Source organism: Salvelinus namaycush, chromosome 3 (genome assembly GCF_016432855.1).
Source record: "Salvelinus namaycush isolate Seneca chromosome 3, SaNama_1.0, whole genome shotgun sequence".
In the NCBI taxonomy this organism is placed as follows: domain Eukaryota; kingdom Metazoa; phylum Chordata; class Actinopteri; order Salmoniformes; family Salmonidae; genus Salvelinus; species Salvelinus namaycush.
In genome coordinates, this window is record NC_052309.1 from 50,137,832 (window position 1) to 50,155,519 (window position 17,688).

The following is a 17,688-nucleotide window of genomic DNA, read 5'->3' on the forward strand; positions in this document are numbered from 1 at the left end:
GATGCTACCACCCCTGTGCTTCCCGGTTGGGATGGTGTTCTTCGGCTTGCAAGCCTCCCCCTATTTCCTCCAAACATAACAATGGTCATTATGGCCAAACAGTTCTATTTTTGTTGTTTCATCAGACCAGAGGACATTTCTCCAAAAAGTAAGATCTTTCTCCCCATGTGCAGTTGTAAACCGTAGTCTGGATTTTTTATGGCGGTTTTAGAGCAGTGGCTTCTTCCTTGCTGAGCTACCTTTTAGGTTATGTCGATATAGGACTCAATTTACTGTGGATACAGACACTTTTGTACCGGTTTCCTCTAGCATCTTCACAAGGTCCTTTGCTGTTGTTCTGGGATTGATTTGCACATTTCGCACCAAAGTACGTTCATCTCGAGGAGACAGAACGAGTCTCCTTCCTGAGCGGTATGACGGCTGCGTGGTCCCATGGTGTTGATACTTGCATACTATTGTTCGTACAGATGAACGTGGTACCTTCAGGCGTTTGGAAATTGCTCCCAAGGATGAACCAGACTCGTGGAGGTTTCTGAGTTCTTGGCTGATTTCTTTTGATTTTCCCATGATGTCAAGCAAAGAGGCACTGAGTTTGAAGGTAGGCCTTGAAATACATCCACAGGTACACCTTCAATTGACTCAAATTATGTCAATTAGCCTATCAGAAGCTTCTAAAACCATGACATAATTTTCTGGAATTTCCCAAGCTGTTTAAAGGCACAGTCAACTTAGTGTATGTAAACTTCTGACCCACTGGAATTGTGATACAGTGAATTATAAGTGAAATAATCTGTCTGTAAACAGTTGTTGGAAAAATTACTTGTGTCATGCACAAAGTAGATAGTAGTCCTAACTGAAGTAGTAGTCCTAACCGACTTGCCAAAACTATAGTTTATTAACAAGAAATTTGTGGAGTGGTTGAGAAACGAGTTTTAATGACTCCAACCTAACTGTATGTAAACTTCCGACTTCAACCGTATGTATGTATATATTACATTCACACAATTATTTATTTTTTTATCTGCGAGCCGCTAGTTGCCCATCCCTGATTTACATAATAGGAAATAGCTGGCACAGAGAACGCTTCGTGCAGTTCCTCACAGTTCTCTACAGTTGGAAAATAGTACAAACGGAGGCAGTTTCAAAGGGAGGAAACTATGTGCAGCTATTAAAACCATACATTCCTATACAGTGAGGTTAACACTGAGTGACTGTACAAAGACAGAGAGACTCACATTCATGGAGGAGTTGATCTCGGTGACTGCATCATCGTCTGTGGGGAACTGGTAGATCTGCACTCCGTTGCTCACCAGCTCGCTCATGATCTTGATCTTGAATTTATGGAGCTCGCTCTTGGAGATTGTGTCAGCCTTAGCGATGATGGGGATTATATTCACCTAAAGTATTAAAAAAAAATGTATATTTCTGGCCTTAAGATCAACTCCACTTGGTTTGCTTTGAGGTTATTCCTTCGAATATCTTCAGATATTCTGCAAAGGTTTGGAAGGGTTTCATGGCGGGTGTGTCGTACAATTACAAATCAAAGCATGATTAGATAAGACGCTGAAAATAAATGAGTCAGAGCATCTGAATTTGCCACAGTGTCATCAACAAATACTTAAATTACTGAATGTCTCAAAAGAGGCACTATGCAACCACGATGGGTTGAGCTCAGTCAAACCCACACAGAGAAATAAAACAAACAGCAATTAAGAAAAACTGAATGGTGTCCCATCTCTGCTCTAAAACAGATGGGAAAATAAACACATTGTGACCGTTTTTCTTTGGCTCCTCGGATTACTGGGACGACAGATTTAGTCACCGACGTCGCTCATCACCTCCAGGCTATATAGGATATAGTTTGTTAAGGTCAAAAGGAGGCCTTATTCGATGTGACCATTCACAATAATTTTGCTACAATACAGATGTGATGGTTGATTTACATGGTTTCTTCCATCCTTTACAAAAAGTCTATTGAGGTAAAAGAGCAGACACCCATCTCTACAGTCCCTAGACCAGACCACCTTTTTAACTGTCACCGTTCCGGCTTAATAGCCTTTCTGGAAGTGTAAGTCAAACACCATTGCCTGTCTGCTTTACATCATAGACCTTTAAATAAAATACAAGCTGATTTATAGTCTGCTCTTTGCCTCCTGTGAAAAAGGTTAATTTCTGACAGCTCAGAGAGCGATAGAGCCATGCTGGAGGAGAGTATTGGCTAAAGTAAGCTACTATGCTTTGCTCATAACCACACTATCGGTTTGATATGCGTCATTGCATTACCAGACACAAACAAGCCTGTAATTGCCTCTGCACCACTCCTAGAACCGCTTTATAGGCCGTACAACCGGCCTGATATACAAGCTCTGTAGGGTTGTCGCTAATAGGGGTTTGAGTACTGTATGCATTGTCAGGTCTGTCTCAGCCTGAGTGTTTCACACATTTCACCCGCCCCTTTTGGGTAACTAAAAATAAATAAAAAAATAGTAGCTAGTTGTGACACTCCCTCTCCCTCACCCACGCTTCAACTGCAATAGCGATGAGATGAATTCCACAAGTTCACTAATCGAGGCACCGACCATTCATGTTTCCAATAGGCTGAAATCAATGTATTGTTCTAAAATATGGATCTGCTGCCCAATACCCAGTTACTCACACGAAACCATGAACGAAAAAAGATCTTCATAGAAGTAAGAAGTTACAGCATCATACTTGCTTAATAATTCTGACCAATACACTAGGGGTATGATATAAACCTCAGGAAATCCTATCCAATAAAATGTTATGTGGAATGTCTGTCGCTTCCTTTTCTAGGACATTGTGGGTCCCCAGCCCTACATGAATATCTGACTATTCTACAACTGAAATTCATACCAGTCAAAGTGACATCTTTTTTAAGTCAAACAATAGGATGTAGTCTGTTTTTTTGCCCACAAGGCATTGGTGGTAGTGATCCTTTACCTTGCTGTCCAGTTTCTTCATGGTAACTAAATCCAAGGACTTCAGTGAATGCCCAGTGGGAGCGATGAAGTACAGACAGATGTGGATCCTCCCGTCGTGGTAGTTGAAGAGGGAGCGCTTGATTTTCAGCTCTTCCTGAAGGTAGTTTTCAAACTGTGTGTCGATATAGTCCACTATCGGTTTATAACTGCAAAAGGAAAAGCACGGTAGTTTTACGAAGTGTAAAACAAAGTTTGACTTTGATTCCTTTTGATCCCATGTACTTTCTTTGTTTCTTTCAAAGTTGCCAGTGGGGGTATCAGATGTCTGTGTACAGAAATTATCTTTATTCAAGCATCCAGCATCTACTTATGTAAAAAAATATTTAAGAGGTCACAGAGGTGAACATGTAATATGCCAGTGTGTTTAGTCTAGCATTCTGAGGAAGTGAGTCAAAAAAAATATAATCACACAAAGTCACTGTTAAACCCTGGTTAGCTTGTGAAATCAAGGACTAAAAGTACTAGTCACATCCCTGTGTCCATCACTATACTGTAGCATGTAGGGTAAATAAGTGATCTAAAGGCTTGCCAAGAACATATATACACAACGTTTAACCTTGACTTTAACATCTCTAAGCTATTTTCCCAGAACGTGTCACTGATGACCTTTAAAGACTATTTGGGACGCATTATTGCTGCAGCGTTTTCCCAAACAACATGAGTTACGGCCTGTTCCTCCCACTGTATCATTCAGGGGCGTGTGAGCCCGCTTGCTGCGGAGATCACACAAACACTCAGTCCCACAGCTGTAGTTCAAACCAAGAATGTCCTCCTCATCATCATTCTAAACCCTGCTCCATTCAGGGGGGGGGGGGGGGGGGGGGATTTCCTGAAAAATGACAGCGACTGTGCTTGTCTTGTCTACATTCCAGGCAATGTAAGCAATTTACTCTAAAAGATGGCATGTTATCATACACTGTGAGAGTATGAAAAGGATAAAGAAACTCAATGGCAATGCTTCAATTAGTGAACAGCTGAAAGTAGGATGCTAAGCATCTGCTGCTTACCTCTCCTCTTTGTTGATCTGGTCCCCGAACCCCACAGTGTCCACAATAGTTAGCTTTAGGTGGACGTTGCTCTCCTGGAGATCGTATGTTCTGGGCCGCATACACACGCCATTCTGGTAGTGGCTGGCCTCCTCGTTCTCAAACATTGTGTTAAAAAGTGTATTCATTAACGTCGACTTGCCAATACCCGTTTCCCCTAGGAGGCAAGAGGGAAAAGTGTTGTTAGGTCTCAGTAACTCTCAGGGGGGGACATTCTTCTCTCAGCCTCTTCACAGCAGCAGAAGTCTTAATTCTAGTTCATGTCAAAGACAGAAACAACCCTGGCTGCATACCGAATGGCACCCGATTCCCTATATAGTGCACTACTTTTGTCCAGAGCCCTATAGGCCCTGGTTAAAAGTAGTGCACTATATAGGGAATAGGGTGCCCTGAGATAGTGCTACTGTTACTGCACTACCATGTGGTTTGATACTCACCTACACAGAGGATGTTGAAGCAGAAACCCTGTGTCACCGATTTACTGACCAGCTGATCGGGAAGACTGTCAAAACCAACATGGCCGCCCAAACTGAGGTTACGCTTTTCTTCATTCTGCAAAAAGAAAGTATTAAATAAATGAACAATGATGGCAGGGCTAGAGATATCAAATCAAATTTTATTTGTCACATACACATGGTTAGCAGATGTTAATGCGAGTGTAGCGAAATGCTTGTGCTTCTAGTTCCGACAATGCAGTAATAACCAACAAGTAATCTAACCTAACAATTCCACAACTACTACCTTATACACACAAGTGTAAAGGGATAAAGAATATGTACATAAAGATATAAGAATGAGTGATGGTACAGAACGGCATAGGCAAGATGCAGTAGATGGTATAGAGTACAGTATATACATATGAGATGAGTAATGTAGGGTATGCAAACATAAAGTGGCATAGTTTAAAGTGACTAGTGATACATGTATTACATAAAGATGGCAAGATGCAGTAGATGATATAGAGTACAGTATATACATATACATATGAGATGAGTAATGTAGGGTATGTAAACATTATATTAAGTGGCATTGTTTAAAGTGGCTAGTGATACATTTTTACATAATTTCCATCAATTCCCATTATTAAAGTGGCTGGAGTTGAGTCAGTATGTTGGCAGCGGCCACTAAATGTTAGTGGTGGCTGTTTAACAGTCTGATGGCCTTGAGATAGAAGCTGTTTTTCAGTCTCTCGGTCCCTGCTTTGATGCACCTGTACTGACCTCGCCTTCTGGATGATAGCGGGGTGAACAGGCAGTGGCTTGGGTGGTTGTTGTCCTTGATGATCTTTATGGCCTTCCTGTGACATCGGGTGGTGTAGGTGTCCTGGAGGGCGGGTAGTTTTCCCCCGGTGATGCGTTGTGCAGACCTCACTACCCTCTGGAGAGCCTTACGGTTGTGGGCGGAGCAGTTGCCGTACCAGGCGGTGATACAGCCCGACAGGATGCTCTCGATTGTGCATCTGTAGAAGTTTGTGAGTGCTTTTGGTGACAAGCCGAATTTCTTCAGCCTCCTGAGGTTGAAGAGGCGCTGCTGCGCCTTCTTCACAACGCTGTCTGTGTGGGTGGACCAATTCAGTTTGTCCGTGATGTGTACACCGAGGAACTTAAAACTTTCCACCTTCTCCACTACTGTCCCGTCGATGTGGATAGGGGGGGGTGCTCCCTCTGCTGTTTCCTGAAGTCCACAATCATCTCCTTTGTTTTGTTGACGTTGAGTGTGAGGTTATTTTCCTGACACCACACTCCGAGGGCCCTCACCTCCTCCCTGTAGGCCGTCTCGTCGTTGTTGGTAATCAAGCCTACCACTGTAGTGTCGTCCGCAAACTTGATGATTGAGTTGGAGGCGTGCATGGCCACGCAGTCGTGGGTGAACAGGGAGTACAGGAGAGGGCTCAGAACGGACCCTTGTGGGGCCCCGGTGTTGAGGATCAGCGGGGTGGAGATGTTGTTACCTACCCTCACCACCTGGGGGCGGCCCATCAGGAAGTCCAGGACCCAGTTGCACAGGGCGGGGTCGAGACCCAGGGTCTCGAGCTTGATGACGAGTTTGGAGGGTACTATGGTGTTAAATGCTGAGCTGTAGTCGATGAACAGCATTCTCACATAGGTATTCCTCTTGTCCAGATGGGTTAGGGCAGTGTGGTTGCGATTGCGTCGTCTGTGGACCTATTGGGTCGGTAAGCAAATTGGAGTGGGTCTAGGGTGTCAGGTAGGGTGGAGGTGATATGGTCCTTGACTAGTCTCTCAAAGCACTTCATGATGACGGAAGTGAGTGCTACGGGGCGGTAGTCGTTTAGCTCAGTTACCTTAGCATTCTTGGGAACAGGAACAATGGTGGCCCTCTTGAAGCATGTGGGAACAGCAGACTGGGATAAGGATTGATTGAATATGTCCTTAAACACACCAGCCAGCTGGTCTGCGCATGCTCTGAGGACGCGGCTGGGAATGCCGTCTGGGCCTGCAGCCTTGCGAGGGTTAACACGTTTAAATGTTTTACTCACCTCGGCTGCAGTGAAGGAGAGCCCGCAGGTTTTGGTAGCGGGCCGTGTCAGTGGCACTGTATTGTCCTCAAAGCGAGCAAAAAAGTTATTTAGCCTGTCTGGGAGCAAGACATCCTGGTCCGCAACGGGGCTGGTTTTCTTTTTGTAATCCGTGATTGACTGTAGACCCTGCCACATACCTCGTGTCTGAGCTGTTGAATTGTGACTCTACTTTGTCTCTATACTGGGACTTAGCTTGTTTGATTGCCTTGCGGAGAGAATAGCTACACTGTTTGTATTCGGTCATGTTTCCGGTCACCTTGCCCTGGTTAAAAGCAGTGGTTCGCGCTTTCAGTTTCACGCGAATGCTGCCATCAATCCACGGTTTCTGGTTTGGGAATGTTTTAATCGTTGCTGTGGGTACGACATCGTCAATGCACTTTCTAATGAACTCGCTCACCGAATCAGCGTATTCGTCAATATTGTTGTTGGACGCAATGCGGAACATATCCCAATCCACGTGAGCGAAGCAGTCTTGAAGCGTGGAATCAGATTGGTCGGACCAGCGTTGAACAGACCTGAGCGAGGGAGCTTGTTGTTTTAGTTTCTGTTTGTAGGCTGGAAGCAACAAAATGGAGTCGTGGTCAGCTTTTCCGAAAGGAGGGCGGGGGAGGGCCTTATATGCGTCGCGGAAGTTAGTATAACAATGATCCAAGGTTTTACCAGCCCTGGTAGCACAATCGATATGCTGATAGAATTTAGGGAGTTTTGTTTTCAGATTTGCCTTGTTAAAATCCCCAGCTACGATGAATGCAGCCTCAGGGTGTGTGGTTTCCAGTTTACAAAGAGTCAGATAAAGTTCGTTCAGTGCCATCGATGTGTCTGCTTGGGGGGGGATATATACGGCTGTGATTATAATCGAAGAGAATTCCCTTGGTAGATAATTCGGTCGACATTTGATTGTGGAATTCTAGATCAGGTGAACAGAATGACTTGAGTTCCTGTAAGTTGTTATGATCACACCACGTCTCGTTAATCATAAGGCATACACCCCCGCCCCTCTTCTTACCAGAAAGATGTTTGTTTCTGTCGGCACGATGCGTGAAGAAACCAGCTGGCTGCACCGACTCCGTTAGCGTCTCTTGAGTGAGCCATGTTTCCGTGAAGCAGAGAACGTTACAATCCCTGATGTCTCTCTGGAATGTTACCCGTGCTCGGATTTCATCAACCTTATTGTCAAGAGACTGGACATTGGCGAGTAGTATGCTAGGGAGTGGAGCGCGATGTGCCCGTCTCCGAAGCCTGACCAGGAGACCGCTTCGTTTGCCCCTTTTTCGGCGTCGCTTAGGGTCGCCGGCTGGGATCAGATCCATTGTATTGGGTGGAAGGCAAAACACTGGATCCGCTTCGGGAAAGTCATATTCCTGGTTGTAACGATGGTGAGTTGACGTTGCTCTTATATTCAGTAGTTCCTCCCGACTGTATGTAATGAAACCTAAGATTACCTGGGGTACCAATGTAAGGAATAACACATAAAAAAACAAAATACTGCATATTTTCCTAGGAACGCGAAGCGAGGCGGCCATCTTGGTCGGCGCCGGAAGTACGAAGATATGCGAGGGGGTGAAAGCACTGAGAGAAAATGTATTACTCTGAATCTAGGACATAAGCAATACGAAATACCACCACCACATTCCATTTGTTCCCTATGGATATGCCATTTTCTGATAATACATTATACAGCTCATCATAATGTGCCTTAAAGCTTAAATAATGAGATGAGCACTCTGGAGAGTGCTGAGGAGGGAGCTGGAGTCCTTCAAACAGGAGGTGGCATCTCTGCACAGAGAAGAGACTAGAGATTCCAAAAACCAAGTGGGATTAATTGAGGTCACACAAAATAAATCTGGGAACTGCAACGGTTAGGGAGTGAGCCTACTCCCACCTCAGTGAACAACAGCTAATCTCTAATGATGAGTCACTGGGGGGGGGGGGTTAACAATAATGTAGTCCCTTATCTTATTCATCTCCGTTGTGCAGGGATAGCAGAGAGACCATCTTGAGATCAATGGGCTCGTCCACATGTGTCTGGCTTGGCCTTTCCTACAAAGACTGCATATTTGGGGGGGTGATGTCACCGGACACAGCCTAAGAGCTGAGCAGTGCAGGCAGGCCTGTGTGCAATTGGAATCGACTGAGGGCCACAAAGGGAATGCAAACAAACACAAAACCTGCTCCAGTGTGTTTTCTCAAGGATCATACAGAACTGCGGACGTGGACACAAACTCCCCAGAGATGAACTCTGACTGAATGCACACGTCACACAAGCTGAGAGGCATCCATCCGTCACACTAGTCAGGGAATGGAGTCCGTATAGGAGTGCAAAGTAATAGTTTAAGGAGAATCGTGAGATGGTGCCTTTCAGAGAGACTCTGGTTAAAAGTTCCTTGGAAAGGAAACACCACGCTTCCTCTTGATCCAGTGATGTGCATGGGAAACGGCTGAGCTCAGAAATATGTAGGGGCTATTCCCAAAGTGACAGAACTATGCTGAGATTTTTCCACTTTAAAATGTATGCCAACCAAAAACGTTGAAAATCAATGTTAACAAACCATAAAACTCTGTACACAATGACTACCTTGAACAATTTAAAAAAGCAACAAAAAAAAAATGTACAGATGCAAAGTTTGGTAACTAAATCACAGTAAAATCTCCCTCGGTGTTATTCTGTTACAAAACTTTATCTGCAGTTCTTCCTGTAAATGTGTTTTTGTAAAAAGTTCAGTGGAAATTATTAAAAGTCATCCTTGTGCATAGAGTCCTATGGTTTGTTACACTTTGAAATCAATGTTGTTGATTTTTTTGGTATAAAGTTTTGAGAATGACAAATATTCATTTTCACAAAGTCTGCTGCCTCAGTTTGTATGATGGCAATTTGCATATACTCCAGAATGTTTTGAAGAGTGATCAGATGAATTGCAATTAATTGCAAAGTCCCTCTTTGCCATGCAAATGAACGGAATCCCCAAAAAACATTTCCACTGCATTTCAGCCCTGCCACAAAGGACCGGCTGACATGTCAGTGATTCTCTTGTTAACATCACTCTGTCATGCTGATTGTGTTTGAAAAACAGACTGGAAGCTTCAAAAAAAGGGTGGTGCTTGGAATCATTGTTCTTCCTCTGTCAACCATGGTTACCTGCAAGGAAACACGTGCCGTCATCATTGCTTTGCACAAAAAGGGCTTCACAGGCAAGGATATTGCTGCCAGTAAGATTGCACCTAAATCAACCATTTATCGGATGATCAAGAACTTCAAGGAGAGCGGTTCAATTGTTGTGAGGAAGGCTTCAGGGCGCCCAAGAAAGTCCAGCACGCACCAGAACCATCTCCTAAAGTTGAATCAGCTGCGGTATTGGGGCACCACCAGTACAGAGCTTGCTCAGGAATGGCAGCAGGCAGGTTTGAGTGCATCTGCACGCACAGTGAGGCGAAGACTTTTGGAGTCAAGAAGGGCAGCAAAGAAGCCACTTCTCTCCAGGAAAATCATCAGGGACAGACTGATATTCTGCAAAAGGTACAAGGGTTGGACTGCTGAGGACTGGGGTAAAGTCATTTTCTCTGATGAATCCCCTTTCCGATTGTTTGGGGCATCCAGAAAAAAGCTTGTCCGGAGAAGACAAGGTGAGCACTACCATCAGTCCTGTGTCATGCCAACAGTAAAGCATCCTGATATCATTCATGTGTGGGGTTGCTCCTCAGCCAAGGGAGTGGGCTCATTCACAATTTTGCCTAAGAACACAGCCATGAATAAAGAATGGTACCAACACATCCTCCGAGAGCAACTTCTCCCAACCATCCAGGAACAGTTTGGTGACGAACAATGCCTTTTCCAGCATGATGGAGCACCTTGCCATAAGGCAAAAGTGATAACTAAGTGGCTCGGGGAACAAAACATCGATATTTTGAGTCCATGGCCAGGAAACTCCCCAGGCCTTAATCCCATTGAGAATTTGTGGTCAATCCTCAAGAGGCAGGTGGACAAACAAAAACCCACACATTCTGACAAACTCCAAGCATTGATTATGCAAGAATGGGCTGCCATCAGTCAGGATGTGGCCCAGAAGTTAATTGACAGCATGCCATGGCGTTTTGCAGATGTCTTGAAAAGAAGTGTCAACACTGCAAATAGACTATTTGCATCAACTTCATGTAATTGTCAATAAAAGCCTTTGACACTTATGAAATACTTGTAATTATACTTCAGTGTTCCATAGTAACATCTGACAAAAATATCTAAAGACACTGAAGCAGCAAACTGTGGAAATTAATATGTGTCATTCTCAACTTTTGGCCACGACTGTACATTCTATAGTGAAAAATCAGAGTCTCTGCGTAATTCCATTTCCATGTAATTGCCGGGTAGGCTAGTAAACCTTGCCAAAAATTGAAAGCTCTTTGTACAGTCCCTTGCTTTACCTGTGACAATACATTACAAATGACAAAGTACTTAAACAAAAAAACATTATGTTAACATTAAGCCTTAGGGCAAAACATGGATCTTGGGACGATATATTCCCAGACAAACTGACAGAGACCTCCAGTAGAATTTTCCAGTAGAATTTTCATCCCCACCTGAAGTCGGTCTGCTTTAGTGAACTAACACACAACCCATCAGCGACACACTACTGCTGCTACTGGCACTACACAGAGTATAATGTAGAAACATTAACACAAGGCTACACAGGTCTACAGTATGCAGATGGTGGAGATTTGGTCATCGCATGGCACCAGGCATCCAAGGAAAAAGAAAGTCTATATTTTCTTTAATAAACACACTCATACACAGAGCTGCCTGTCTGGCAGAAACTCCTCTGTCTCTCTCGTCACACGCCTCTGTCCAGAAGGAAAGACAGAAACAAGACCGAGGAGAGGGGAGACAGCAGTGGCCATTTTACGAGATAGACAGGAGCATACCAATCTGTCGGTGTCAGGAAATACATTTAGTTACAGCCAAATCGAGAGTATTAGAATGCGAGTCACAAAGCACAGTTTCATAGGTTTGTGCATGTGTATGACATCAGATGGTGAGATATAGGACTCCAAATAACATGGATAATTGACTCCCCACAGCCTAAGCTAATCAGTGTTTTACAACAGTAGATGTGACAGCCCAGCCTCCAGGCTGTCCTGTGTTGTATGGTCAATATAAAACAGATTATGCAACACTCAGGTTACAAGAATTTGTCCTAAATCGTTCTACAAAGAATGTTAGAAACTTCATTATCATGGGGATCAGTGGCAGTCAGTGCCGTTTATGATGAGGGAAGACAAAACATTTTTTACACAAGCATGGCCTTATTTCTTTTACAGCATATTGGATGACGGTCATTCATATTCCATGCACCCAGATCAATGTAACATCGATAGGTTTAGGCTACTACATGATACTCAAATTTTCCCTTAACCCATCATGAGGTTGCTACAACCTAGCCTATGAATGAAAGTTTACAACGTAGGTGCACACAGGTGGAGAGAATTGAGGTGACAGACAGTGACACATTCAATACCGCCTTGCACACACTTGCCTGCATCTAGCTCATCTAGGGTGTAATCATTAGCCCAACAGTTGCAAACGAGACTTTCTATTAGACAATTTCAGGTACTTTTATCCCAGTTTCGTTGGCTTCCGTTTAAGAAACATTTTTCAACAGAATGAATACATCCCTGATCATGTGTAAACACAGTTCACTTTCATAGCAGCCACTTTGTACTCCTTCTCTCACCTTTTCCCTTCGTTTGTGGACTTCAATGCACAACACATCAGCTGTATGTGACCAGGCAAAAAAAACTTTCCAAACCATGTCATAACCGCTGCACACAGCCTACATCATTGTCACCATATTAGCTAAAGTAACATCCTAATCAACATAGCTAATAGAACTAATGCGTTAGTAATCCCGCTACAATCATGCAGTAACGTTACAGTGTATAGTCATTAAGCAGTTCAGCATTTACACCGGTGAGCCCCGGTGGCAATAAAATAATAAAACCAAAAGCTTACCTTGACTTGGAAGGGTTCCAGTGTTGTGTTTGATAGTTATAGACAGCCATCTAACATGGCATTCCTCTGTTTGATCCAGGTGTTTGAGTTGACTAAACTAACTATCTGCATTTGCTAGCTAAGTAAGTGAAACTGAAAGTGTGGAAAAAAAGACAAAAAACTAAATCTCTCTCTCTCGCTTCTCCTTCATTTTTGAAGAAATTAATTTGTTGAAAACTGTTAAACTATTGTCTTTCTGAGTCAACTACTCACATTCTATGTCCTGCAGTGCTAGCTAGCGGTAGCTTATGCTTTCAGTAATAGATTAATTCTCTGATCCTTTGATTGGGAGGACAACATGTCAGTTCATGCTGCAAGACCTCTGATAGGTTGGAGGACGTCCTCTGGAAGTTGTCATAATTACTGTGTAAGTCTATTGAAGTGAGTGAGAACCAAGAGCCTCCTAGGTTTTTATTGAAGTCAATGTACCAAGAGGAGGACTGAAACTAGCTGTCCTCCAGCTACACCATGGTGCTACCCTACAGAGTGCTGTTGAGGCTACTGTAGACTTCAATTGCAACACAGTGTGTTTTAATCAATTATTTGGTCACGTGAATATATTTAGAATGGTTTTACCTAAAAATTTACTTTCTTAATTTCACTATTTTTATGAAATTCACTGAGGATGGTCCTCCTCCTCTTCCTCCTTTGAGCAGCCGCCACTGATTGGGAATAAAAGACTGTCAAAGAAAAAGTGGATATCCAAGAAAATAACACTACTGGTTTGCAAGCAGCAGATGCATATCTACTATAGGATTACTAATATGCATCAACAAAAAAAAAGAAATTCTTTAAAAAAAAAGTGTCAAAACTCATTAGCATGCCTTCCATCTCAAGGCAATGTGCGTGGCCCAATGTTATGCATTATGTTGGCATCATTACACATCTGATGTTCTTAGGGGTCAGTAAGCATCAAACATTCTACAGGCGCTACGGGCAATTCATTATATAAATCAGGGCGAAAATAGATCGCTGTAGTACAATACGATCAATCCTCCCCTACAACTCTTGTTTTATTGTTTTGACACTGATTGTTTCACATAGCTTTGCGCACCCTACTTTGTTCAACCTATCAATGCAATCAACCATACATCCTCCCCATCAATAACCAGTCATCATTTGTTTTATTTCACCTTTATTTAACTAGGCTAAGTCAGTTAAGAACAAATTCTTATTTTCAATGACGGCCTAGGAACAGTGGGTTAACTGCCTGTTCAGGGGCAGTGCCATTGAACAATTAACAGTGCCCTTCAAACAAATCGTCTTGGTTGCAACGTAGGCTACAACATAAAACTAGGGTAGTCAATAGGAATGACACAGTGGTTCCTCACACTAATTTCACTGCATTCCCTAAACTCAAATCTAAATCATTTGGCTTGATCATTCTGTAATCACTGCCCCTACTGGGCAAAACAATGGAACCTATAGGGAGTAGTGTATCTGCATGCAATCTGCAATTTGGGGAGTGTCCTCTCTTCAGGGTGAAAAATCTCCCTTCCTTAAATCAAATGTGACAAGTTGAGGAAGGAGTGACTCCTCTGTTAATCTACTTATCCCAGCAATTTAGTGCTTACTGTCTAATTCAACAACTCAAGGAATGTGCTTAAGAATTGGCTAAAAGTTAAATCAACACTGTGGACCTGTACCAAAAAAGCTTATCACACCATCGTGTGTGGTGTCTTTGTAGCCTCATACCTCACACACACCATTCATATTTTGCATTGTTTTTGATTACATGTACTCATAATCCAGGTTAAGGTTTTGGGTAGCCTGAAGCAGTGTTAATTTCGTCAACAATAACTATCACGAAAAATACTTGTCAATTACCCATTTTCCTGACTAAAACTATGACAATAACGAGACACCTGGGAAAAAAACTCAAACAATGTTACATTTTAGAATGCCACTGTTATTTACCCCCCTTGGTTATGATGTGGAGAAAATCAGAGCTGTAAATTGTTTAACCTGTAGTCAAAGCTCTATAGCCTATAGAGTTAATTATGGCTGGTATTGGTTAAAATCGGCCACAATATCAATGTTGCCAGCTAAGGTACACGAAGGAATAGTAGGCCTAGTTGGACATGGCTATCTGAATGTACCTAAATACTCATCATTTAATATAAAAAAATGCACTGACTTGTGACAAATGGCTGTGACTAAAACTAGACAAATTGTCCAGAGTTTTAGTCGACTGATAACTAAAACTAACGAAGGATGAAATTACTTAAACATGGCTAAAACTAAAAAGGTATTTTAAGACTAAAACTAGACAATCTAAAAATAGCTGCCAAAATGAACACTGCCCTGAAGACCAGACGTTGAATTACATTGAATTCTACGATGGACATAAATGAGCGTTTGGATCAGAAAAGCTTCATCTCACAACCTCTGAAAGACAGAATGTTGAAGAAAATGTTTTAACCTACTTTACCGGTTGTCCGTGTGGTTGGTCATTTTGCAAGTTGGAGTGTGAGACTGTATCCATAGAAAAGTATAATTAGTTTAACCAATTGCTACCCCGGACTATGTGCATTGACCCTATCTGCAATAACTCTTTTGACTCATCACATACGCTGCTGCTACTGTTTATCTATCTATCCTGTTGCCTAGTCACTTTATCCCCACCTATATGTACATATCACCCTCAATTACCTTGTAGCCTTGCACATAGACTCGGGACTGGTACCTGTGAATATAGGCAAATTATTGTTACTCATTGTGTATTTATTCCTTGTTCTATTATTTTTCTATTTCTATTTTTCCTCTCTCCATTGTTGGGAAGGGCACGTTAGTAAGCATTTCACTGTTAGTCTACACCGGTTGATACGAAGCATGTGACAATTATTGATTTGATTTGATTTAATTACTTCAACTTTTCAAAGTGCTGGTAGTGCGTTCAGATTTCCATCACCTGAAGCATGGCGCCCAACATTCTGCGCATGTTTCAGATCATAGAAATCTGAACTCCGTACCCGCGCTTTGAAAAGTTAATGTAATTATACTTTCCTTTGGGATATATTGTATCACATTCCTACCTGCAAAAGGACCAACCGTACAGACAACTGGTAAAGTAAGTTAAAATATGTTTTTATTCAACATCCTGGCTTTTAGAGGTTGTGAGAAGAAAAGTTGAATCCAATGCAATTCAACATTGTATCTTCGGGATAGGTTTTGGGATGCATTCAGACAGAAAGAACTACGACATCACGGCTCCCAAGTTGCGCAGCGGTCTAAGGCACTGCTTCTCAGTACTAGAGGCGTCACTACAGACCCTGGTTCGATCCCGGGCTGTATCACAACCGGCCGTGATCGGGAGTCCCATAGGGCGGCACACAATTGGCCCAGCTTCGTCCGGGTTAGGGGGAGGGTTTGGCCGGGGTAGGCCGTCATTGTAAAATATGAATTTGTTCTGAACTGATTTGCCTAGTTAAATAAAGGTTAAATAAAAAATAAAACATCAGTTTAATAGTTCTCGGAAACAATGAACAATGAAGTGCTGGGAAAAATATATATATATAAAAATACTCAAAATCCTGAGAATTGAATTAGGCTACTGAACAAAAAGATGCCCATCTTCCCTTGAAAAAGGCAATTCAATCTCCATCACAACATTAAATAATTAGTATGTAGGCTAGCCTAAGCATAATTTTAGACTGCTTAAACAGGAAGTTCCAATGTAACCACATTGTTTCTCAAAAGGAAGAAGGTCAAATCAATGATTAGATAAAACCAACCAATGATTGGTAAACAATGTTGCTACATTGTAGCTAATATGGGGTAGGCTAAATGCTTGTCAAGGGAGATTTGGGGTCACTACAATTTCCCGTTGGTACCACACCGTGGTATGAGCAGCAATCAGCTGGTGTAACTCAATGAGGAATTACACCAATGCACATACTACCGGTATAGGCTACTATCAATACAGCAATAACGATATGCCTCTGTATGTAGTCAACTCATTACGAAACTCGCAAATAATTAATGAGCCATGTCCTGAACACAACACCATCAAGACAATCCAACGTGAACACTTATTGAGAGAAATCACTTCCACCACCTCCGCTCACTACGGTTAGTCCACATAGACCACACTTCCACGAATAATTACAAATTCCCTTACATAGATGCATATTGCGATACGCTGATAGGCAGAAAACTGTATTAGTGTACTTACGGAAAATATGTCTACATCCGTAGCAGCCATGGTGCGGAATGTATATGTTTTAATTCCGAGCTAGGCAAAAGGGAACTAACTGCCCTCGTCTCACTCTCCGTAAACTGACACAGGGGAACGAGCTTGGTAGTGCTTCCAATATGGCCACTTCCTGGAAACTCCCATTTGGTTTAGGAATGCTGTCGGAGGTATGCAAGCGACGACAGGAGAGCGCGCTGAACATTTGGAACGGTTGTTATTATCTTTGCAGAGGAAGAAACATTTTCAACATTGTATCATTGACGTTCCAAGCGCTGATGATTATGAAAAGCCATCGATAAGCTTTTGCCGTTGCAGGTCACTCACGGGATTTGTAGTTTAGAGCTTTGACTGCAATACCTGATTTGGCCTCGTTTTTCTTCAATCGATGCAAGAGAGTAAGAGGCGAAGCGAGAGGATTGTACTCCGCCCAAAATCTGTCCGAATGAGATAAACCCTTTTTTGTACGGAGGTCTATGATAGAGTGTCGAATTACGTGAGGCTTATTTGATCGAATATAAGTCTCGTTATGTTTAGGCTGTTACAAATGTACTGATATACACACAAACAATGCATTATCTGATGAATCGCTTTAGAAAGGGGCACGAGACAGAGATGACCTCTCGCCCACCTCCTGTTTGCACTGCCCTTACAAAAAAGATTGCCGTTTTGAAACTGTCGTAAAAGTGCATTAACTGCAGTCAACTGTTGTATTTTGGATGCAGTAATTGCAGAATAACTGCAGTGTACTGCACTCTAAATACAGGTACACTGCAAAATTACTGCAGTAAAAAACTGTTATTCTGGACACAGTATTTGCCACATTACTCAACAATACGTAAACAGATCTAATTAAAATGAACAAT

General features: G+C 42.5%; 1 protein-coding gene across 1 annotated transcript in view; it reads right to left on the minus strand.

The window, feature by feature from the left end:
* LOC120032117 (septin-8-A-like) overlaps positions 1-17,209 on the minus strand; it is a 32,990-nt gene extending 15,781 nt beyond the window's left edge. The window contains exons 1-5 of the mRNA XM_038978062.1: positions 16,805-17,209; positions 4,486-4,600; positions 4,010-4,205; positions 2,962-3,148; positions 1,236-1,397 (exon numbers count right to left, since the gene is read on the minus strand). Of these exons, the coding sequence (XP_038833990.1) occupies positions 1,236-1,397; positions 2,962-3,148; positions 4,010-4,205; positions 4,486-4,600; positions 16,805-16,834 (690 nt within the window). The 5' untranslated portion in view covers positions 16,835-17,209. The remainder of the gene's footprint in view (positions 1-1,235; positions 1,398-2,961; positions 3,149-4,009; positions 4,206-4,485; positions 4,601-16,804) is intronic.
* Between the last annotated feature and the right edge of the window lie 479 nt (positions 17,210-17,688).